Source organism: Neophocaena asiaeorientalis, unplaced genomic scaffold, assembly GCF_003031525.2.
Source record: "Neophocaena asiaeorientalis asiaeorientalis breed wild unplaced genomic scaffold, Neophocaena_asiaeorientalis_V1.1 scaffold254, whole genome shotgun sequence".
NCBI classification, from domain to species: Eukaryota; Metazoa; Chordata; class Mammalia; order Artiodactyla; family Phocoenidae; genus Neophocaena; species Neophocaena asiaeorientalis.
The window spans coordinates 6,580,857-6,605,197 of NW_020174705.1; the positions used below are offsets into that span (position 1 = coordinate 6,580,857).

The following is a 24,341-nucleotide window of genomic DNA, read 5'->3' on the forward strand; positions in this document are numbered from 1 at the left end:
TAGAGGGTGAATGAGAGTTGGGGTCTTGGAATCTAAAAAAACAAAACAAATGAATATATATAAGAAAACAGAAACAGACTCACAGATATAGAGAATAAGTGAGGAAAAGAAAGGGAGAGGGCGGAGATAAGGGTATGGGATGAAGAGATACAAACTACTATGTGTAAAATAAATGAGCAACAAGGATATAAAGTACAGGGGAATGTAGTCATTATTTTATAATAACTTTAAATGGAGTCTACTCTATAAAAATATTGAATCACTATGTTGTACACCTGAAACTAATAAATATTATAAATAATATTGTAAATACTTTAGTTAAAAAATAAATATTGTAAATTTTTATTTACAATATTTAGTGTAAACAAACTTATTTAAAAATAAATATTGTAAATACTTTAGTTAAAAATAATAAAAATAAAATATTTTTATTATGCTTTTTATATTTAAGCAAAAAAAAAAATTAGAGTCTTGAGCCAATCCAACAATGTCCAGATTTCACTTAACATCTTGTTCACATTACATAAGCTTCTGTGTCTCCATTTCCTGGTTTATGAACGTGGGGATAATAAGAGAGATTGTAAGGAAAATTGAATGATATATATGCACAGCACTTGGCAACCGCCTGTCATGGATAAGCGCCCCATCAACTTTAGGTGTGGCTCTTTGGTGTCAACACTCCAAAGAGTCAAGATGAACGTAGCCTTCTCTCTTGTGCTCGGTAATTTACTATTTCCTTATTTTTCTTAAATTAGCAATCCTCTCTTCTCCCACAAAGCCTCCCTGTATCTAAGAGTCTTCCTGGGAAAGGTGGGCTTTGAAATGAAAACGAGAATGAACTTGCAGGAGATCTCTCAGCATGATTTCTCAAATTTCTCCATGGTAAAAAAAAATACCTAAAACCACAATTCCCTCCCTGGAGGTATGAGTGGGGTCCAGATGATCAGACCTCTCTCCTGGAAATTCTGATGCAGGTGGTCAGGGTTGAAACCCAGGCATCTATATTTTTAACAAACATTGTAGATAATTGTCTTCAGGGAAGTTTGAGAAGTTCTGGAGTAGAGGGAGAGGTCAAAAATAGAGGAATTCTGGGTGAAAAGAATGGTAGAGAATTAGATGCAGACTCACTAGGAAAAAATGGGAAGACCCTGCCTAGATGAACTTGAGTATATCCATTGGAGACAGTGAAAGAAGATGAACAGAGGAGGAAGCAAAAACAGAGAGGGTGATACTATGGCCACTTTCACCAGCTTCTGCAGAAATGAGGTTTAAAGCCCATTCTTTTAGAAGGTCTTCAGAAACTAGAAGTAACCATTCCTGGGCATCCTCAGCAACCACACAGCTAGGTTGTCTTAGAGGCCAACATGGTGGGTGGCAAAATGGAAGCTGCAAAAGAAGCAAAACCTGCAAGAGATTTGGTGATCCAGCCCCCTTTCCACTCTGCATTTGTACCATCCCCAAGTGCTTCCCGGCTGTGGCTGATATAAGATGCACCTGACGAGCATTTTCTAAGCTACCTCTTTCCGGATCCAGTCCCGGAACAATTATGCCAGGACCCACAGGAGTAGGGCTCGGCTTTATTGCTTTTAACCTCTCCCTATGAATCTAGGGGCAGCCAAGGGGAGAACCATTCAGCTAGACAAGCGCTTCTCAGCCTTGGCTGCATAATACAATCACCTGGAGTTCTTTAGAAACTACAGATGCCTGAGACCCACTTACAGAGCTGCCCAGTTAACTGGTCACTAGGAATTTTAGAAGCACACCAGCTGTTTACCCTGTCCAGCCAAGGTTGAGAATGACTCAGCCAGACCTAATCATCAACAGCCACTGCACAAACCAGTTTGCTGAAAATAAGGTCCAACTGCATTTGAAGTTTAAGTCCTCAGGCCTGGGTTGACAGTGAAGAGCAGACTAGGATTAGCAAAAGGGGACAGGCCCCGTGCCAGGCTCCTTTGCCCTCTTGAGAGGTGACCCCCCCTGTCCAGAGCACACCTGGGTTGCTCTGATCATTAAGTTTTCCTGACAGTTTGGGAACAGCAGACTTCTCTGCTAGGTCTTTAATCTCTTTGATCATACCTCTCTCTGGTCATTTGGGGTAAATAATTTCACCGAGAGGGTCATATCATTTTATGGGCAGACTAAAAGACATGGTTTATCTTCAATTTCAAGTGGAGAGAAACAGAATTGTATATAAAAGTGTCCTAACAGAGGAGACATAGACACCACAATGAAACCTGCCCCTTATTCTACCCAAATTCTTCTGTTGGCCTGACATGTGGGATGTCTCTTACCAGGCTATATTTGCCAGGCATTTCCTATTAATTGTACTTATAATCAATTGATGAAAGAGTAGTTCAGAGGGAGGGGTGATCACACAGGCTTACTCCATGGAATTAATGAGCTTCATAGGAATGCACTTTTCTAAGACGTTAGGGTAACCTTCCTTGGATGTGGTGGGACTGCTTGTGTGGATTTAAAAAAAGTACAGAATTGATACGTCCAGTGGATTACTACTTTTTTACAAATACGTTTATACTCCTTTTTTGGCACTGCTGCAGAGCCCATGGCATATTCTTTAAAATGTTAGTGATAACTCTCTAAACTTTGATGTAGACGATTTGATAGTTGGAGGCAGTCTCAGCCAACTCTTTTGAAGACAGTAAGTCATCAACGGGAGTGACCCCCTTTGTTTAGAAATTTGCCCAGGAATCAAAGACACTGAAAAAAGTCCAAATATATAGATTACAAAAACAAAAAAGAAGAAGGAAATGGAGAAAGTGTAGCATTTTTTTAAAGAGTAAGTATATCATGTCAAAAATAAGAATGCTATGAAGAACAGCCATCATAGTTTCTAAAAATCTGGTACAATTAAAGAAAAGGGCCTCATTGCTTTATAATCGTACTTGCAGGCTGCATTTTTACAAGTTTTCCCTCTTCATCCAATCACTGTTTTTTGTTTGTTTGTTTTGTTTTGTTTTTTTCGGTACGCGGGCCTCTCACTGTTGTGGCCTCTCCCGTTGCAGAGCACAGGCTCCGGACGCGCAGGCTCAGCGGCCATGGCTCACGGGCCCAGCCGCTTCGCGGCATGTGGTATCTTCCCGGACCGGGGCACGAACCCGTGTCCCCTGCATCGGCAGGCGGACTCTCAACCACTGCGCCACCAGGGAAGCCCAAGCACTGTTTTTTAATCTGTGTTGGTTGCCTTCCATGGCTTTCCCAGAATCTAGCACGCTGGACAGTTTCTTAGGGAAAATGCAGAAGAGAGACTCAAGGGAGAAGTGCGTTTAGGGTTAGCGAGTATGGATGGGATAGGGCCACCTCACGAATGAGGCCCCCCTTGTAGATAAGAGAATGGCTCTTCCAAAGAGCTTGCCCCTTAGATAAACCAGATCACTGTTCTTGGTTACGGTAGGTTCTTCTTTTGATCGTGCTAGAAACAGAGGTCCTTCCAAAGTACTTGTTTGGTCCACCGGACAATATCATACATGTAATTTGAGCTGTCTGTGTCTTAGAGTCAGCCCTAGGTGAGCAGGTCAAAACAGATACTCAACCCAAACAGCTTCATTTTCAGGGATACTAATTTTACTTCTCAAACCTTGAAAAGTTGATGCCAGATAACGATGGGGCCCAAAAAGTTTGTAAAAGAGCAAAAAGACAGCCAACATCCAACAACACTAACTTTCATTGTTTTAAGAGAGGTGATAAATGAACTTAGTTATGACTTTCGTTATGTGGACGAGAAATATAAAAAATGCTATCCTCAGACCATGCATAATTTTTTTGAGATTTCATTGGTGTGGCAATGATGAGAGTCTTCAGCTGAATGTTAAATTCTAGTGAATTTTCAAATGGTAGCTCTATTTGTATTCCAGGGCGTACCTCTTACAATAGTAAAACTTTCTTAAGATGTTTTAAGGGATGCTCAATCACTAGATACTTTTAGAAACGTTGGAACAAGACCAATCAAACCAAAAGGCAGAAATGCATTTATCTGGGTTCCAGATGATTCCTATGCACAGTAAAATCTAACAAATGAGAATTAGAAGCCTCAATACTCCTGCTTCTGCGGCATTTAAGAGCCTAGCCAATCTCATTGGGACATTTTTGTAATCTGCCTGACGCAGACGTTCTTATTTCTAGAGAAACAGACAGTACCCCTGAATTAGAACATTACATTGTGGAAATGGCACAGTTGGAAACATCTTAAGAGAGTTTGATCATCTTTCTGGATTTACTAAATCAAAGTGAAACAGCATTTTCCATTTCTATTTTCTTTTTAATACCGCATCGTTAAAAATAATTTGGCAAGACAGGGTTTATTTCAATTGATGAGTTCTCTTACCTTCTTTATGTAGCAAGCCTCATTTGGTGAGGAAATTATTATCCATAACATGACACCACTTACCATACTCTTCAGAAATGACAGCATTGCTTTTTCTTTCATTTGAAAAAATTTTTTGGATATTATACTATAATAATAGAGTTTGGGATTTTATGATTTTCCTAGCTAGTTGCAGTATACTCTTTTTCTAATAGATAGTCTAATTTTGTTTCTTTTTTTTTTTCTTTAGTGTAGTCTCCTTTGAGCATTAGAAATCCATAGCAGCTCAGTTTGAAACGCCCTAGCCTGAGAAACGTACCCTGGCATGATGACATTTTAGTAACACATAATTAATATTTCAGTGCAACAGCTTATACATGGTCCATGTTCTGACATCATCATGATTTTGTTGAAGGGTTCCCCGCATGCCTGTTTCATGATCTTCCTAAACTCTCCAGGTCCAAGAGAGAGCAGCACATTTCCTTGCAACGTCCAAACGCAGCACCCTTCCCTCCCCCTCATCTGAATACATCGAACCAATTGGCAGAGAGAGCATTTCCCCCTGAGCGAGCAGTATTGTGAATTTTATCTTCTCTTCCAGAAATCAGTTCGTCTTCGTTGCAGCAGATGAAATTTCTTGTAACACCTCTGCAGGTAACAAACATTGCTACTTCTTGATGCATCCATCCAAGTCCCAGTATCCTTTTTTTTTTTTTTTTCCCCTTCACATGCTGCAGTCGGTCACACTAGAAAGTTTAGTTTAAAAAAAAAAAAAAGAAAGAAAGTCATATCTTTGGAGTATAGCTAGAGCTTTTCGGCTCTGCTGTCTAAAAAGACAGTAGGCATTTTGCTAACTTGGATATTTTAATTCCAGTTTTAATAATACATGATCCAGAAAAGTAACACTATATTGAATGAAGCCGCAATAAAATCTTATGGTATAATCTTATGGTGAAATACTAAATGGGAGATTTAGGGACACAGTCATGGGACTTCTGTGTTTTTGGACGTATTATGTCTGGGTTCACACAGATTTCTATGAGATTATTTGGGATATTTATGGAATGACTGGTATATATTATAGGCCCTCAAAGAACGAATCTGTAAAGCTGGAGGCATTGGGGAATATAGTTATCTCTGTCTTATAAGAAGGGGATCTCTATTCCATTAGTTAAAGATCCTCTAGTTCTTTCTTTTAAAACATACTACAAGTAGCAGGACATGAGAGACAGAGTCTTCTGATTTTGAAATCAGGGCATTGGCCAATGGAAATTGCACCGTTGCATGATGTGTCCATCAAAATAACGCCTGTCTTTTTGCTTTGATGTGGTTCAGAGCAGTTATGTTTGGACTTCCATTAGCATGGAATTACTTGATTAAATGTCAAGATAGGTGAGTGCCTTAACTAACAACACATTTTTTTTTTTTTTTTTTTTTTTTGCTTTGAAGCCTAGACTCTGACCAAAACAATGACTAGGAGATCTTACCAATGTGTTGCTTTTAGTCTACAAGGGAGGATATGACAGCTCATTCTCATGTCATTGAGTGTGCCATGACCTTCAAAAACATACATTAAACGGAGCCTGACACATAGACATTCATCTGTTAACCAAGCACATGTGATCAATGGCGCGCAGTGAACAAAGGCGTGTTTGCTAACGCTTCACCCCCTGCTTACAGTCTTTGGAGAAAAAGAGAAAGATCAGGGAAGCCTGGAGAGCTAGGAACACATCCCTAGCCCTCTCTGTTCTGTTTCACTGATGGTCGGACTCAATATTTTTAATGGGTTACAGTCTTCCCCTGGGAGTGCCTGAGGTTATGCGTGTTCATATTTTAAAGCGCCAGCTTACTCCTTTCTTGAAAACTCGGCTGTTTTCCCTCCAGCCTTTAGCCTCACATATCTCTGTTTCTCCTTGTGAGAGGTGGTGCATTCACTAATGCCTAACAGTAGAAGATGGGGGGTTGCTTTGCTGGGGGTGGCAGGGGAACCTTCCTGGGATACGCGACATTTAACGTTTGAAGAACCTATAGAGAACGAAGCATGCAACGAAAGGGGAAATCAGGGTGGGGAAGAAGGTTGGTTGAAAATGTTAATGAACATCCTGTGTGGCTATACTGGTGGTCCAGAGCCTCTGTCTTCCCTGTTAACCTGTATGCATGTTCCAGTGTGTCTTAGGTCCTATTTTGACATCATAGATCAAACATTGCGAAGTTACCACCTAAGAGGTAGATATTGATTTTGCCCCGTGACTTAACAAACCCTGCCTTGTAATAAGCAAGTGGTCCACACACAATATTTCGAAAAGAGGCTGCAGACAATGAAAGTTTGCCTGAGTCAAGAGAGTGTTTTCATCTACCTTGTCTAATTTAGGATGGCTGCTCCGTAAATTCTTAATGAATTGCTATTGATCAAATTTCAAATTGAGAGAGATATCCCTGTTGCTTTGATGGCCATATTAATAATATGTTGTGTGCTTCATAAGGTTCAATTTGAAGTCTGAATTTCGAATCAAGCATGAAAAAGGAGACACCCATATCAATCAAATGTGAATTATCTCCCAGCCAGACCACCCTCCTCATAGAATGAAAATGAAAAGTAAGAACTGCGCAGTCAACAAAGGTTGTGACTCATGGTTTCAATGAAGTCTTTCTTATTTCCCACATACTGGAAAAAACCCAGGGAACCCACACCCTAAACAGCCCAGCTGTCTGGAGCTCTCCCCTCCGTATACACAACACTCCTTAGGGTGGGTCTAATTGAACCCTGGTGTCTCCTGGATTTCAGTATTTGACCCAGGAAGGCAACTTATCTCTATTGAAATGAGAAAAAGAGATCAACAAGATGCTTAAAGTCTGTTTGGAGGGCTTGATGGATTTGATACCTGAAATTCTTATAAAGAAGCGTTATTCTTACACAGCTGTCTATGAGGGCAGAGATGGCCGGACAGTTTTGTCTGTGGCTTGGGGCAGAGGAGGTGAGATGCAAATCATAAGATAGGAGCAGTGGAAGCCCTGAAGAATTTTTCTTTCAGTTCCCAAAGGAAAAGTGATTATTTTTACTTGGGTCTTTTGTAGATGCCAACACGTCGATTCTGCTTTGCTGGTCACATAGAGGAAACATGTCTCACTAGCATGTGTGGTTTATGAGACTGTATCTACAAGGGAATGTGTTTTCGTTGTCAGTGGCTCCAACTGCAGTATTGGTTGTTTCATTCTGATTTTCGTTCCTGAAAGACATGTGTTTATGTGGCTGTCTCATTCACCTTGAACACACCAAAGGCTTCTCATTCTGTAACATCAAGAAACTTTGATGAGTTGGATTCTGCAGGAGATGGTGAAAAGGGCAAGATGATATTCCCTTCTCTTCGACCTGAGGTCTCCCTGCTGCTGTGATTCACTGGAGCTTTTCCAGGACTGGCTAGGGTTTGTAGTTGGAGTAGAATGTGGGTCTTGTACAAGAATGGAGGTTGAAAAGCACATGACTTATTTTGATAGAACAGCTGGAAATTCATTTCAGTTAATTCATATGTTTTGGGTCATCACCGTGCATCAGCAACTATTCTAGGCTTTCGAGACATAGCATTAAATAAGTTAAGAGAAGCCCTTCCTTCAGAGAGCCTCCATCCTTCAAAAAGCCTCCATCCTAGTGCAGACCAGACCCCAAACATACATGAGCATATAATATAATTGCATGTAAAGTTATACAATAGCTATAATGAATCAAAAAGCAAGGGTGGGGGTAGAAAGTAAGTTGCGATGCTACTTTTATATTCATTGATCAGAGGTGGCCTCTCTGAGAGGGTGACACTTGAGCCGGGACAAGCCAGGGTGTGAGCCAGGTAATTGTGGAATTGAAAGCATTTCAGGCTGAAGCAGCAGCAAGTGCAAATGCCCTGTGGTTGAGGTATGCTTAAGGTGTTCAGGTACAGTGTGCCCAGAGCATGTGAGTAAAAGGGAGGATTTTAGAGATAGTACCAGGAAGATAGCCAGGGGTCCAAACAAATTGAACTTGGAGGCTACAGAAACCATTTGAGATTTTAAGTGTGGTAGGAAGGCGTTGGAGAGTCGGCTGTGGTTTGACTTACGTTTTTTAATGATGAGTTGGACTGCTTTGTGGATTTCAATATGGCAAGAGCAGAAGAAAGGGAGTCCGTTGGGGCAGCCCAGGGGGGTGTTACAATGGCCTGGGTTAGGACAATGGCTGTAGAAGAGCTGACAAGTGGTTCCTTGGCTGTATTTTGACAAGAGAACAAACAGGATATGCTGGCAGATTAGAAACTGGCAAGGACCAGTTTGTGTTAAATGCCCACACATCCCTCCTGCCCCCAGGGTGTATTGGTCATTTCCCTGGAGAGCTAAGGTTTTTTGTTAGCAGGGAAAGCAAGCCTTTCATCCCTGCAGTAACTGTCCCTCATATGGGCTTTACTGAATTCCCCAGGGCGTAGTCATAACTTGCCGTCATTTATTGAGCAAATTCTGTGTACTTACAAGTATGATAAATTATATACAGTATATACATATATACACATGCATTTATGTATATATGTATGTATGTATATATACATGCATATATAATTTATTACAGTAGCTCAGTGAGGTAGAGGTTACTACCATCCTTGCTTTGCAAATTAAAAAAGAACAAAACGCTCAGGCCCAGAGGGGTTTTGGTAACTTGGCCGTGGTCACACAGGAGTCTGTCTGGTCCCACTGCTTTTTCCCTGAGACCACACTGCCCCCAATTACTCCTTTCATCTTGACCTTGGAACATTGACCTTTGCCTCCAGATGGAATTCTCCTGCATTCTTCCGCTGTGCTATCTTGCTCCTAGAAAACTAGTATTTGTGAGTTGGGGATGGGCATTGTTGTTAAAATCTGGAGGGACCCCAAGGGAACTAAACGATTCTCTATAGAGTTGCTCCAGTAGGAGTTTGTTTGACTTGGCCCATCTCCTTCATGCAGCTCGTGTGTGCTGAGCACTTGACATGCTGTGCGTGGGTCTGGGGGCAGAACAGAGTGGTGAAGGGAGAATTCTGCATATCCAGGGAGACAGAGGGTCACACAAGCCAAGGGTGTTCTAGTGCTATTCTCCAAAATTACCTCCTTTGCTGAAAATCAGTGGTGAAAAATCAACAGATAACCCATGCCCTGAAAACTACCAGACACTTTGACTTCATTGTTCTGGCTGCCGGCTGCCCCTGGCCCAAGGGAGCGTGTGCTCATTTGTGTGTCTCTGGGGGGCAGGTGAGGCTGGGTCTCCGTCCAGCAGCCAGTCTCGCCCCTCCACCATGGCAGGTACCATCGTGGCGATGGGAAGCCAGCCTGCGGAGAGACTCCCAGTCCCTTATGAGTACTGGATACAGAAGCCTGGGCCATAAAAACACATCTGCAAATGCTGTTGAAACCAGTCCCGGTGACATGGGTTGCTATACGCTTTTATTAGAGGCATTGTTTGGCAAGTTCAGGGGCACGGTGGGGGGGGGGGGGTCACCAGCCCCCTCCATCTCTTTATCCCCCCCAACCTGCACACGCACACACTTGCACACCCATGCAGTCGTACTGAGACTTCAGATAATATTTAGAAGAAATTTCCAAATTGGCCATTCCTCTAATTGATCCTTCAGCAAATTTCATCTAATGGTCTCCCTTCCATTTCAGTGATTTGACTGTTCAGCACAGTTGTCATGCAGCAAATGGACTGGTAGTTAACTGGTCTGTTTCCAGTAAAATGTGATGTGTGTTCTAATAGGGGAAGCTCAGAGTGATAAGGGAACATATAGGCAAAGGAACTTAGTAAAAATAATCATAGCATTTATTGAGCTCTTACTGTGTACTAGGCATAGTTCAAAGCTTGTTGCATGCAATAATTATACCTTCTGAAAATGAACTGTCTTTATCAGTTTACTTATGAACATTAAAGATATCAAGAGAGCTCTGAATTAGCCTGAGTAAGGGAGGGCTAATCAGGGCAGACTTTTAAAAAAATATAGACTAGTGGTTATCCCACGTCAGAGTGGGTGGCGACCACCTGCAGAATTTATTACAAATGCATAAGCGACAAGGTCCCACTGTGTAGCACAGAGAACAATATTCAATATCCTATGATAAACCATAATGTGAAAGAATATAAAAAAAGAATGTATATATATATGTATATATATAGGTAACTGAATCACTTTGCTGTACAGCAGAAATTAATACAACATTGTAAATCAACTATACTCCAATAAAAAATATTGAAACTGAAAAAAGAAATCAAATGCAGAATCCGCTCCATCCTCCCCTCTGCCTGCCCCAGAGATTCTGATTCCTAGGTCTGGAGAGGGAGCCTGACGATCTGCATTCTTACGAGTTCCCCCCCAGGCCATTCTAATAGAGGAGGCTTCAGCTCACACTCTAGGAAATATTGAGCTGATCAATCAGGAATCTTCTGTCTTTCAGTGGGTGGAGAACATTCAGTAGGCTTTTCTGGAGTCCTCCTCTGCAACATGGTGGCTGATTACCATGTGGCCATGGAGCCCTTGGAATGTGGCTGGTCCAGATACACACTAGATTTCCAAAACCTAGTACGAGCACGATGTAAGGTATTTCACTCATCATCTTTATGTTGATGACACGTTAAATGTGTTTTAAAAACATTAAAATGTTTTTAACCTGTCGGGTCAAATTAAAATATAAAAAATTAATGGCACCTGTTTTCTTTTTACTTTTTTTTTTTAATGTGACTACTATGAAACTTACAATGTCCTCTGTGGCTCGCATTTGTGGCTCTTTTTTTTTTTTAACATCTTTATTGGGGTATAATTGCTTTACAATGGTGTGTTAGTTTCTGCTGTATAACAAAGTGAATCAGTTATACATATACGTATGTTCCCATATCTCTTCCGTCTTGTGCCTCCCTCCCTCCCACCCTCCCTGTCCCACCCCTCCAGGTGGTCACAGCATTTGTGGCTCTTGTTATATTTCTATGGAGAGTAACGTTCGAGAGCCGTGTTTTCATTCATTTTGCTCAAATGAATATTGAAAGAGTGTGTGTGCCCCAAGAACTGGTCTCTTAGAGACCACCTGGAATTAAAATATTGTGAGGGGTAGCCTGGACATTGGTAGTGTGTCTTGACTTTATGTTTTAATTTTGCCTCTGACTGTGTGTGTGTGTGTGTGTGTGTGTGTGTGTGTGTGCTCTAGAAGGACATCCCTGGGGTACAGGGCCCAGAGTCTTATCTCCTTCTCATCCTGTTCGTTAACCTCTTAAAATCTTTGATCTGCTTACATGGGACGTGGAGGGTGCTGGTACACAGGGCTTCAGAAGGACCACTCAGTTCAGGGGTAGTTCTGACACATGTATCCCAGGGGCTTTACTGGAGGGACCTCACATAGAATAGAGAGAGGGCAGGAGCTGCAATCCTCTCAATAATCTTAACAACATCAATAACTGATGCTTGTTTGGGTTCTCAGTAACCGGTGACCCTCAACCCTTATTTCAACCTCACTACAGCCTTATACAGCCAGTCTGCACCATCATTATCTCCATTCATGGACGGAGAAACTGGCTCAGAGAGGAGAGAAACATTCTGAGGTTACAGCAGGGGAAGTACACAAGCAGAATTTGATTCTAGGAATTCTGACCCTGAGGAATTCTTACCTGCTGTGCAGCCTTGCTTCTCTGCAAGTGTACTGAAGATCTCACGGGGGGGGGCGGGGGGGGATACAAACACAGAATGTTCATTGTGGTCCCCCGGGGATTAAACTGCACCTGGGGTGTCATGTTGATTTCAAGACATGATGGGAGATTTTGGTAGAGCTTGTAGTCGGGACACATAGAAGGTGAAACAGACTTTCTAAAAGGAGGGTGGCCTTGGCCTTGGCCTTGGCATTAAAGAGAGTGTGGCCATGCGTCTTTTGTTGGAGGAGACATTCTGGAGTGGAGGGACTGTGTAACCAAAAGTAGGACTTACTGTGTCTTCTCGACTCCCAGACAGAGGCTGGTACTCAGCTCCGATGAATTCAGAATAAGGGTTCTTACCTCAGACCTGTGCTGTTTGCGTTCGTAAAAGGAAGAGGTTGTGAATTGTATTGAGAAGGCATAGCAAGGATGGTGCCATCTGAGTTTTCATGGATATGATCTGCTTCTCATAGCTTCTGCAGCTTTTGGATGTATATGCCTACTTACATCCACACAGTTCAGATGCGGGACAGGCATCCGTGTGCAGCAGCGAACTCTGCGGCTTCCCAGCTAGAAGCCAAAGAGCCCAGAAGAGGCTTTCCCTCCTGCTTCTGAGGAAAAGAATCAGGAGACTGAAAAAGGTGATTTACGAAGATAATCATTTCGAATCCAAGCTGAGGAGGCAAGCAGCAGGAGAGTCGGGGTGGGATAACTCCCTGTGCTTCCTCTTGGAGCATTTCTTCTATTTCTACCCTGTCTTCCTTAGAGCTTTTGAGTTACGGGACTGTTACCATCCCTCTGACTAATATATCTTGGGAAGCTTTTAGACTAAAGCCTGGTCACCCCCATGGTCTACAGTTATAGAAGCCATTGCCTAGATTAGACTCAGAGAAAGCTACTGTAGTGATAGAGGAATATTCCTTAGTGAGTGCCTTCACTAAGAGTAAATGAGCCGCTGAGGTCATGACCACAGGAGAAGAAAGGGGAACATTTCCTAGCTAAACCATCACTCTCCAAATAGCAGACTGTGAGAACCATAGGCCCATGGTGTGGGACCCTGTTTGTACACTGTGTGGGAGGCGTGTGACTTGAATGAGTGAAATGCCCAAACACCTTCCAGACTCTATCTTAGATATTATTAGGAGGGTAGTGTGGCCCCAGTGGCATTGCAGAGACTGGGGGCGTGCGTCCTGATCCCCAGTGAGGTATCCTGTTTTGAATGCGTACTCTGTAGCATTTCCCCTGTGGTGGGGACTCAAACCTCTGCACCTCCGTGCTGCATTGAGGCTGTCTAGGAGACCTACACCACACTGGGAACCTCATCTGAGGACTGAGCCCATTTCATTCATCTTTCTGCCTCACAGGGATTCCCTCCAGCTATCTGTGGGACAGGAGGCATGGGGAGGTGATGCTAAAGTAAGAATAAAAGGTCCCAGGAGCATAAAGACTCTGAACTAAAATATATAGAGTGAACGCTATGGAGTGAAGCTGATTACAGTGTTCTTCCCATGTCCCTATAAGAAAATCACTTGATTGTTAAAACCCTGGGGTAGGGTACCAACATGGCCCTATCATATTTCTTTCACATCCAGCTAGTCGCAGCCGGATTTAGAAGATGTTAATAATAAGTAGTATTTACATTTCTCAGTAGAGTTGACAAAGCAGTTTAACAACCACGGGCTCATGTTTCCCGTTCAACAGGCAGCTTGCTTATTCATTTGACTCCAGCATAACCTCAAGTTCAAATATAGCGATTGCAACTACATCTGTAACTCATAAATGAGATAGATCTTGACTCCAAAAGCATCTGTGACTTGATTGCTAGAGCTACCCGTGATTCTGTTGGAACAGGATCTTTCGGTTGCCTCTGCAGACCAAAAGTCTGGGCAGGAGTGAAAGGTTAGCTTGTGAAATGCTATGTAAGAACCCTTGTATCATAATCTCCACTATCTGTAGATGGCCTTAAAATGTATCTGGTTTCCTTTCATGCACTTTATCTGTGAATTAGGCAGAGCTCAGACAGAACAAAACCATTTTACGTAAAAACAAGGAAAATGAGGCTCAGAGAGATTTCCCTGCGTCATTGAGCAAGGACATTGCAAAGGCAGAACTTGAACCTGGATCTTGTGGCCCCAAGCCTTTGTCCTCCGCAGGGCAGGCTGGCCTCCTGGTTTTAACTTGTCGCTAAGGTCAAAAAAACATGAGTGTTCACGATGGCCGCAAGCTGTGGTGAACGAGCCAGCAGAGCAGTTCTCTTTTATTCCTTTGTTCTTTCCCTTTGACGAACTTTATGGCAACTTGGCCTCTGTTTTGTGAACTCTCAGGGGTGATGTGAAATGACACACTGTGTATTTTGAGTCTTAAGAAACTTTTCTTCTGAGCGTCTTGAAAGGTTTTGAGTGTCTCTGGGAACAGCTGACCTAGAATCTTCAGAAAGCATAGCTGCAAGAATCTTTGCTACTGACAGAATCACTAGGATGGATACAGGGCTCTTCCCGGGCCTCTCTTCTTTCTTTACTCCTCCCTCTTGCTGCCTTCACTCAACATGTGGCATTGGCTTGGTCCCTTGTTCACCTGCCCCGTGGCCAATGCTGTGCTGGACACTGGGGAGAAAAGGGGGAACAAAGTAGACTCGGCTTCAGCCCCCGAGGGACTGGCATTCCAGAGGGGGACAGGTACATCATCAGGTAGAGAAGGAAACAAAATGAATGGAGATTTGCTCCATCAGGTGAAGGATGGGGATGGGGTTGGAAAGCATGTTTGTTTCAGAAAGAGCGATCAGGGAGGCAGGCAGCGCTGGGGAGCTGACATTTGAGCTGAGACATAAAGGAAGAAAGGACGCAGTTCAGATAGAAGATGAGCGCGGGCCAAGGTCCTAAGGAGAGAGTGAATTTGCACGCGTCCCAGGAGTACTGATGAGGCCAGAGTGTCTGGAGCACAGTGAGTGAGCGGTAGAGGGGAGTAAGATGGGATTGAGAGCGGGCCAGGAGCAGCTCAGGAAAGTTTGGATTTTATTCTAGGATCGATGGACAGCCATTGAAGGATTTTAAGCAAGGGAATTAGATATGATTAGATTCATATAGATTTATATTAGATAGATGGAAAGATAGATAGATATAGATGATAGATAGACAGATAGATAGATAGGGACAGACAGATAGATAGACAGATAGATTTAGATATAAATGGCTGGTGGATTGAAGAAGCAAGAGTAGGACCAAGGAGACAAGATTCAAGCCTGTTTTTGATTTGGTTCTGACGAAATACCCGTGGCTTATGTCAGGGTGATGGTAGCGTGAGTGGAGTGAAGTGGACATGTTTCATCTGTAATTTCTGATGGATGGGATGTGAGGCCACGGAGAGCATCATTGACCCGATTGCACTGTTGTCCCCTTTGGCCAGGGATGGGTGGTGTGGAGGGTGACCACCGGCGCGGGTTAGTCATAACATGGCGGTCTTACGACATTACCCATCTTCCCCATTGAGGTCCCTGGGAATTGCCACTCTTCCTTTGGGCTGTGCTGAGCCAGCTCTGAGGATAGGAGGTCGCTGACGTGCCTGGCATACCTGCTGTAAGAGTAGAGCTCAAGTCCACATCTTCCCTAATAACCTTGTGTCTAAATGGTAGTGTCACACAAGGGCGTGTTTAGAGATTAGCATTTGAAAAGAAGCCTCCTTGCTTTCAGTTTGAGCTGACACGGTCCCTTTTCCTCTGTGGAAATGAAATTTATGAATCATAATAAAACCATCGGATTCTGAAGGTAGAGGTCACCCTGAGAAGAAAAAAGAGCTCGCTCATTTGCAAGGACTAGTTCGGTGCTGCTGTATTTTTCTTCTGCCTGGGAAGGGAACACTGCCAAACTGTTACCTTGGGTTTTCCACAGGGGTTGAAACTTGGCCCAGGGTTATAGATAGATAAGGACTGACCATTAAAGTATGCGAGAGGAGAAGTGGGGCTGCGTGAAAAGGGAATACGTTCAGACTGCCAATCTGTTGTCTCCCCAAAAGAGGACGTTTTGCCACAGTAAAAGCGGTCCCCAAATTAAAAAACTCATCATCATTGCTGAGTTTGCATTTTCACACTTGTTTTGAAGGAACACCATGCTGTGGCTTCACGTAGTAAATGTCCAAGCATTTTTAGTTTGCCTTTGCTGTTTACGGCCTGTTCCTACAACCAGCTTTGCCAGAAAGTACATAAAAAATAATCCTATTAACAGTTTTTTTCTCCAGACCCATGACAGACTTTATTTTCTCATGAAATGAAAATCAACACCAAAGTTATCCATCGTGTTCTCTTCCCCCTATTAGTATCTACTGCTAATAATGGGTAGAGAGGCCCGGGTTTCATGAGTGACCTCCACGAATAAAAAAGAGTTTTTTCAAAGACGTCATCATTCTTCTTGTTTTAACACACCCTGTCTTGGACGAACGTCTGTTTTCTTTTTCTCCCAGACAGGGAGAATCTTTGATGAAAGGCCATTTTTCGATGAGTCAGAGGCATGAGGGGTGTCCCGAGGAATGAGAAAGCAAGAGGGGGTTGACTATTTGTTAGTTTCGCTGAGAGCGTCATCTCAGAAAAGAAAGATCTATTCATGTCACTACTTTTTTGTTTTGTTTTTGCAGTACGCGGGCCTCTCACTGTGGTGGCCTCTCCCGCGGCGGAGCACAGGCTCCGGACGCGCAGGCTCAGCGGCCATGGCTCATGGGCCCAGCCGCGCCGTGGCACGTGGGATCCTCCCGGACCGGGGCACGAACCCCTGTCCCCTGCATCGGCAGGCGGACTCTCAACCACTGCGCCACCAGGAAAGCCCCATGTCACTATTTTTGAGGATCAGGACAAAGACTCATGTAGATTATCTGAGCTCAGGGACCTTTGAAACAAGCAAAAGGAGGGCTTGGGAGTAAGACATGTCCAATGAGAACTTGGTATAATCATATATTTTTTTCCATCTGGAGTCTAACTCAGCCTGAGAGTTAGAAGATTCTTCCCCCAGCTTCTTCCCACCTTCCCAGGCTCCATGGTGTGAGATCCATCCAGTACATTCTTATCCATCTACTGTGAGAAAGAAGATGGGAAGACAGGTGGGTGAAGATAGGGAAGGAAAAGAATAAGGTCCATGCAGATTAGACTCCAGGGTTGATAGCACAGGCAAGCGATTTCTTCCTGCCTTGTTCCTTCATTCTTTAAAGGAAAGTTCAAGACTTGACAGCTGTGAATAATCCACATCTACCCCGTTTAGTGGCTGGTATACCCCTCCCCGCTGTGAATGTTGGTCACTAATGGCACCCAGTTGCCTCTTTGGCAGAGGAAGAGTCACTTCAACTAGGAAGTTATTCTCTGCCCTTCTGGGAAGCCCACAGCTAATGCTTAATGTACATGAACATTAAAAAACCAACCCACTTGCCTCCAGATGGGATCAGCTCTGGGGTGCAACTCTCAGGATCAGGTAGAAGCTAAACTCCGGCTCAGACCACATACGTCCTTGCTTCTCTGTTTTCCCTTTCTCCGACCTGCTCACCACTCTCTCCTCTTGAAAGCACCCCCTCAACAAACCAGGTACGGAAGAATCTCCATTTCGGGCTCTGCTTCCAGGGACCCTCACCTAACCTAGCCTGCATCTCAGCTTTGATCGTTAGCAAAACAGCAATGTTCAAACTCTCTCCAAGAAGATATCTGGCAGGCCATTCAACGAAGGGTACCTGGAACCATGGAAAAGGTGTGATAGTTGCCCTGAGAGATTCAAGGATCAGCTCTGACTCTGTCTAGCTCTGTGACCTTGAGCAAGTGACTCAACTTCTCTGAACCCTAATTTCTGATTTGTTGCACTGTTCAGTTCCAGACACTTTGTAGCTATCCAATGCATTAGGCTTCCATCCCTTCTACATTTTTATTCTAAAAACCTGTGCTGGGAGTCAGGGAAGTAGAGGGAGGAGGATGGGAGAGAGAGAGAGAGAGAGAGAGAGGAAAATAAAAAACTCAGTTAAGGAAATGGCATCAAGAAATATATTGTTTGAAACATGTCCCTTGCCAGGACCTGGCTGTAGATGATGAGATAGAAGTTCTGGGGTGAGAGAACCAAAATCAAATCAGGCTGTAATTCTTGAGTGGTGGAGCGGCGGTCCCACGGATCCTTTAAGGATGCATCTATTTGAATCCATTTGTTCTTTCCCATTCTAAGATGTTGGACCCTAAGTGTACAGACTGGGTTGCTTCACTCTTTTTGATCCACCCTGTCTCGCTTGATTGGTGACAGCTGTATTAGGAGAAGAGGACAATTTCTCTTGATTATAGCTTGTCCTTTGTGGTTACTGGCTTTCTTAAAACCACTCTTTCAAATTGTTTCCTCTGCCTCCCTCCGTCTTCGAGGTACCTACCTGAGCAGTGTAGCGGGGGGTGTGCGAGAGAGAGGAAACACACACACACACACCCCTTTATCACCAGCGGTGTTAAATGGACAAAGGAATGTGTTGTATAAGATGGACTTTTCTCATGTTACAGGGCTGATTGGAATATGTTTCTTATTTCTCAAGATGAATAGGGCCCCTCTACACTGTCTTGGTATTTTGTGTTTTATGGTTGTTATTATTACTTCATAATTGCATATTATGGATTAATCTTCACCTCTGCCTTCCTTTCAGTTACGGACGAGTTTATGCTACCGACCCCTACCACCACACACTTGCTCCAGCCCCCACCTACGGCGTTGGTGCCATGGTGAGTACCGATTCCTCCTCTTCCTCACTTCTTCCTGCCTCCCATCCCTCCCCACAGCTGGGACCTTAGGATGGGTTGACGGTTGACGTCCTCTCACTTTCCCTTAATTGAATTTGTCTCCTGCTAACAGCAGCTAAAATGCCACATTAATCCTCCCGGTAAACTTGATAAATGTCTTAATTTCTTGGCAATGTAGTGCATGTAAGTTATTATATTTCTCATTTCGCAAGTCTCACCTAGCCGAGCGCTTACCTTAATGGAATAATTAGTCATTTTGATAATTAAATCCATCACTAACAGAATGCAGTGTCAATGCAGAACTTTTTTTTTCTTTTTTTTTCTCCCTCCCTTGCTGCTCATTCACATAGCCCCAAGGTTCCAGCCCCAGCACAGACTTCAGAGGAGCTAAGCTGCACACTTCCAGGCCTCTGCTGTCAGGGAGCTGAGAATCTGACTGCCTCTCCTCCCCTATTACAATTCATGTTTAAAGTCATAGTCGCCCAGGAAAGAAAATAGAGAGAAGGGCACACTTTGTGTGTGTGCCTAGTACATAAGGAATTAGAAGGAATCAGTTTGGGGGTTGTCTTTTGTTTTTTGGGGGGGGGTCTGGGTTTTTGTTTTGGGGGGAAAACGTATAGTAAGACGTGCCCATCACGTGAGAGCGTATGCAATCATTACAAAGCTTTTGGCATGCAGTTTTCTGCTTGGGATCGAGAATATCAGTCCTTCTCCTAAAACTAAATCCCCATAGGCATTCATTTGAATCGCCAAAACTTTTCGCAAAAGGAAATAGTTAAGTGCCACCTCCAAGCCATCTAACGCCATGGCCAGACAGTTGCCTGGAGCTTGGTCGTAGAAATTCCGCCATGATTTGGAAACCTATTATTTTGCACAAGTTTAGTGACATCAAGTAACTCATCTGCACAACTCCTCTCTCAAGAGCAACTTCCATACAGATGGTTCAGCCAAGTCAAGTGAGAAGCTGATTTACATTTTCATCCTGATTTTGCATTCAATCAGCTCCGCTTCAACACGCAGTCCACTTGGGGAATGTGTTGGAAAGGAGCGTTGAATGACTACATTCAGTAAGTCATCTGCATTCGACCTCTCGAGTGTAGATAGAGCTTTTCCCGACGGAACATAGTATTGTTAATGAATCAAACAAGCCCACAAGATAAGAGTCCCAATCCTTCCGTGGTCCATTTGTACCCGAGTCCTTTTAGCTCACAGGGCTGGCCGACGGAATTTGGTTTTACAGGGATTTTTCGTTATAAGGAGCTATTGGGGGAGGTCAGGATTGGCCCTATCTTCAGTTCTCTAAGAGTGACCTGGGATGGGTAGGGGGTGCCTCCATCTTGGTTGTTTCTGAGTGTCTATTTTTCACATTAGTCTTTTTTTGATGATCCATGTGTTACAAAAGGAAAATGTAAAAAACACACCCCTTAAATTGCTTTGTTTCAGAATGCTTTTGCACCCTTGACTGATGCCAAGACTAGGAGCCATGCTGATGATGTGGGTCTCGTTCTTTCTTCATTGCAGGCTAGTATATACCGAGGGGGATACAACCGTTTTGCTCCATACTAAATGACAAAACCATAAAAACCTTCCAATGTGGGGAGAAAGGAAGCTTTCCGAGGCCTGGGTATTGCAATACATGCAGCAGTGCATCATTTTAGCATCTAAAAAAAAATAAAAAGAGGAAAAAAAAAGTACATTTTTTATCTTATACCTCAGATATTTTGTTCTGTGTATTTTAATATTGTGGGTCTTTCATTTCCTGAAGGTTCCGTAGTTTGGTTGCTGGCTGTAGGAGTTTTTGTGGTTGATCTAGGGAGATGCTAGCTATGACAAAAAACTGGTGTAGGGCCATATCCAGAGTGCTGTCTCATGTAAATGAATTATAGATGCTGAATATTAAGCTACTGGGGCTATCAGCTGCTTGGGAAGCGTGTAAGTGACTACAGGAGTCATGTTCGTCTGCATCTGCGTTAGTTTATTTTATGAAAGGGGAAGGGTGGGCGGCACCGAGGGGGTTGGGACTGGGGTTTGGCTGAAAGGAAAAAAAATAGTAACTGATGAATCTAAACGACCCACACTGCACCAACAACCATATATCGACGGTTCTAAGTCACTCGTTGTCAGTTCAAGCCAAAGGTTATGTTGTTAAGGGGATGCTTCTAATAAAACACTTGTGCATCCGAGCTGAATGCAGCTGTGCAAACCCACCCTTTAAACCATTCCACCCGGGTATTCAGCTTCTTAACCAGCCGCTAGTTATTTAGGCAAAAGACTGGTAGTTAGGCCATCCACAAGCATTCTTTTTATATTTCTTCCAGTATAATAAATTATTGATATCATTGCTGACTTTTATATTATGGGAGGGAAAAAAATAACATTAATAAAAAGGTGATAAAAAGCACTGTTTCTATTTTTTTCTTTTTTTCCAAAAAAAAGAAAGTAATAAAAACTTAAATTCTTTGTACCAGTGAAAAAAAATGTATAAAATTTACATCTGTGCAGTGGCATCGTTAAGTTCTAGAAACAGTCATATGAAGCTTTAGTTTTAGCCTCGTAGAACAACTGTTACAGACAGACGTATAATTTTTATGGAATTACATGATAATCAGTCATATTCGGATTTATAGAAGCATTTTACAAGTATTGCAGTCATTGGGTAGAGATAATCATGGTACTTTCATCCGCTTGGTACTTTTTGAAACATGACCGTGTCGTGTAAGCAACCTGCAATTTTTCAGTCCGTGAGAGCCCGCCCTCCCATCTCTCCTGGTCCCCGAGGATTCTCTCAAATCAATCAGTATCTTTAGTTTGTTTTTTTTTTTTGTCTCCAAGGCCCAGGACACTTGTCAGAAGGAAGCAAAAAAGTAGGTCCACCCTCAACATCCCCCAAAGAACAAAGTCCCCCCACCTCTGAAGCAGGGCCCGAATGACACAGCCGAAAAATTGCAGTTTGTCTGTATACTTCTTCTGTTTGAAGTCTTTCCATGTTGTCCTGTTTACAAAGTTAATCTAAGTTGGGTGTCACAGACCTTCCTGTTTTTGTATTTAAATAAAAAAAAAAAAATCCTGCAGCAAGTCGTCCCCAGTAGTTTTGCTGCCATAGGTAAAATTTCCATGTGTGCGGTGCAGGCCATATGGCATGCACTTTAGTAAAGCTATCAATTCACCGCTGTGAACCTGCCAAACTGCTGTAACAACTCTGCTTTAAGACAAAAACCAAACAAAACTTAAAAAAAAAAAAAGTGTTTGTGATCCAGCTTTTCTCTTGTCATCCTATGTGCATGCAGTAAGATCGGTTGGATATTAAATAAAGTTTCACGAGATTTGAAAACCGAGTTTCTGTAGCTTCGCTATCTAAGACAGATCACCGTGATCTTGCAAAAAGAGAGAAACGGGGGAAAAAAAACTGCTTAGCGGCCAAAAGTAGAAAAATAATGTTCTTTTCACCAGATTGATTTGGTGGGGGCGGGGGCGCGTGAGGGTGTTTTAGAGCATCCCTGAGGCATTCTCGTCCCCCTACCTGGAAGACGGTGTCATGACAATGGGTGCCTGGTTGATGTTTTTAAGGGAAATGATGTACTAAAATGCTAACGCATCCGACCCCAAAGGGGAACAAGGTAGAAGGAACAGAGGGCTCGGGAGAATCGAGTGATGTCTCCCATTTGCCTCAGATTTCAAAATCCAGAATTTGCATTGTATTTGGAATCACAAACATAGAATTCTTACTGTGTTGGTTCAAGTAAAATTAATTTGCAGTTTTGATTTTCATCGATGAGCTGTACTTTCCCCCATGATTGTATGTAGTTTTAATAAATCATCTAGAGCCGCCTGGGTGCCAACTGATGTTACAGAATCTTTTGTCAGGCACTCCTCCAAGAGGCCAATAAGTCATTTTAAACTGTATGTCAGAGGTGTAAACAGACATTTTGGATTTTTTTAAAGGTATTTATTTGGAATGTTTTCATTTATCTAAATAACTATTGCTATTATGAATTATGGAAAAAAGATTACTATCATGTGTGGCATATAGTGACTTAACACACACCTCATGCAATCTGCAAACCCAGAAAATGTGTATATCTGTCTTTAGAAATTAGTGTTTATATCACTTACAGTGGTTTGTGAATAAAGAAAACTGGTTTGTAATATCAAAAAATAAAAGCTTAGTCTGAAAAGGTCCACATGAGTTGTGTTCTGAGTCCTTTGGCTTCTGTGTGTTTCCTGGGGGGGTGGAGTCATCACGCCCACACAGGGCTGCCCTTGTGCCCACCAGGGGCCATGGGTTGGGGCCGCCCAGGTGAGCAGTGGGCTGTCCTGGTTGCCACAGGCTGCCTGGCTCAGAGGGCTCCCCTTCCTCGTGTATCTTTCCAAAGAAGTTGGTGGAACCAACCACAGACGTTTAAGAAAGAAACAGAACTAAGCTTAGCTCTTTCCTGGCATGGCAACATCAGCCTTTGGTTTAAAACAAAACAAGAGCAACAACAACTGTACATTTCAAATGAAACATCTGCTAACATCTGTTAAGTTATTAGTACAACTTTCAGTTACTAGTACAACAGTTAGGGAGACTTGTAGGAAGAAGATGAAAAAATAATAAGTGGTAGAGTTTACATTTACTGAGGGCTTACTAAGACCAAGAATCTTGTGTTCCTCATTTCATTTAATTATTTAATGCTCCCACCAGGGTTGGATTATCTACCCCATTTAGTTACCTTAATAATATCTTAATCCTACCTTATTTACTTAATACTGCTATCAAGTTGGTAAGACACAAAGATTTTTAAAATACCGGCTCTGGAAGCAGGTGTTCTGAGTTTGAATCCTGATTCGGTCCCTTGCCAGCTGCAGTCAGTCAAGGGCAGGTTAAACCAAAGCTCTGTGCCTCGGTCTCCTCATCCATAATTCAGGATGAGAAGACCACCTACCCTTTAATACTGAGATGTGGAATAAAAGCATATATGGGAAGGGCTTACAGTGGGACTTCATAAATTGTAAGCTCATTGTTTACAGGTGAGGACACTGAGACCCAAGAGGTTAATTTATCTGAACCACACAGCAAGCCAGTGGCAGGTCCAGCATTCCACAATGGGTCCCTGTTCTCCTGGCCCAATGGGAAATTTCAGCAATTTTAGAAGTCTTGCTCTACGAGCCAAAGGCTGATTTTTTTCCCCCCCCCACAACGCAGTTGTCTTCAGAGCATTCATTATACCATTTCAGGTATATTCAGTGGTCCCTTCTCTGTAAACTCCTTATACATAGGACTGTACAAGTTAAGTCAACTTCCATTGCTCTATGTCCATTGATCTTTGAAGACAGTGTTACCCTGATTGTATAAATGAAGACGATAAGGAAAGGTCCTATGATCCGTCTAAAGTCACGTCTAGTGACTGTTGGCCAGGAAGCTTGCGTCTTCTTCCCAAAATTCTCTCTCATTATTGATGGTGGTGGTGGTGATGGTGAACTTGGACATCTAATACTCTCCTTACGAAATATGTGAGGCTGTATTAATTTCAAAAAAAAAATAAGTCCCTAGCTTTATCCTGGCACATGGTGAGGAGATGATGGCCATCTCCTAAAACGCTGGCTTACAGCTGAGTCCCTGCCCCATCCAAATAGGAGGATATAAA

At 42.9% G+C, this 24,341-nt stretch overlaps 1 protein-coding gene across 3 annotated transcripts in view; it reads left to right on the forward strand.

Moving 5' to 3' along the window:
• The window catches only part of LOC112409399 (RNA binding protein fox-1 homolog 1), a 1,082,427-nt gene extending 1,062,134 nt beyond the window's left edge, over positions 1-20,293 (forward strand). Inside the window, exons 13-15 of one of the 3 annotated variants that reach the window (XM_024759497.1) lie at positions 4,923-4,975; positions 18,621-18,696; positions 20,158-20,293. In XM_024759497.1, the coding sequence (XP_024615265.1) occupies positions 4,923-4,975; positions 18,621-18,696; position 20,158 (130 nt within the window). In that variant the 3' untranslated portion in view covers positions 20,159-20,293. The remainder of the gene's footprint in view (positions 1-4,922; positions 4,976-18,620; positions 18,697-20,157) is intronic. The other 2 variants (XM_024759496.1, XM_024759498.1) reach the window with 2 other exon arrangements.
• The last annotated feature ends 4,048 nt before the right edge of the window (positions 20,294-24,341 follow it).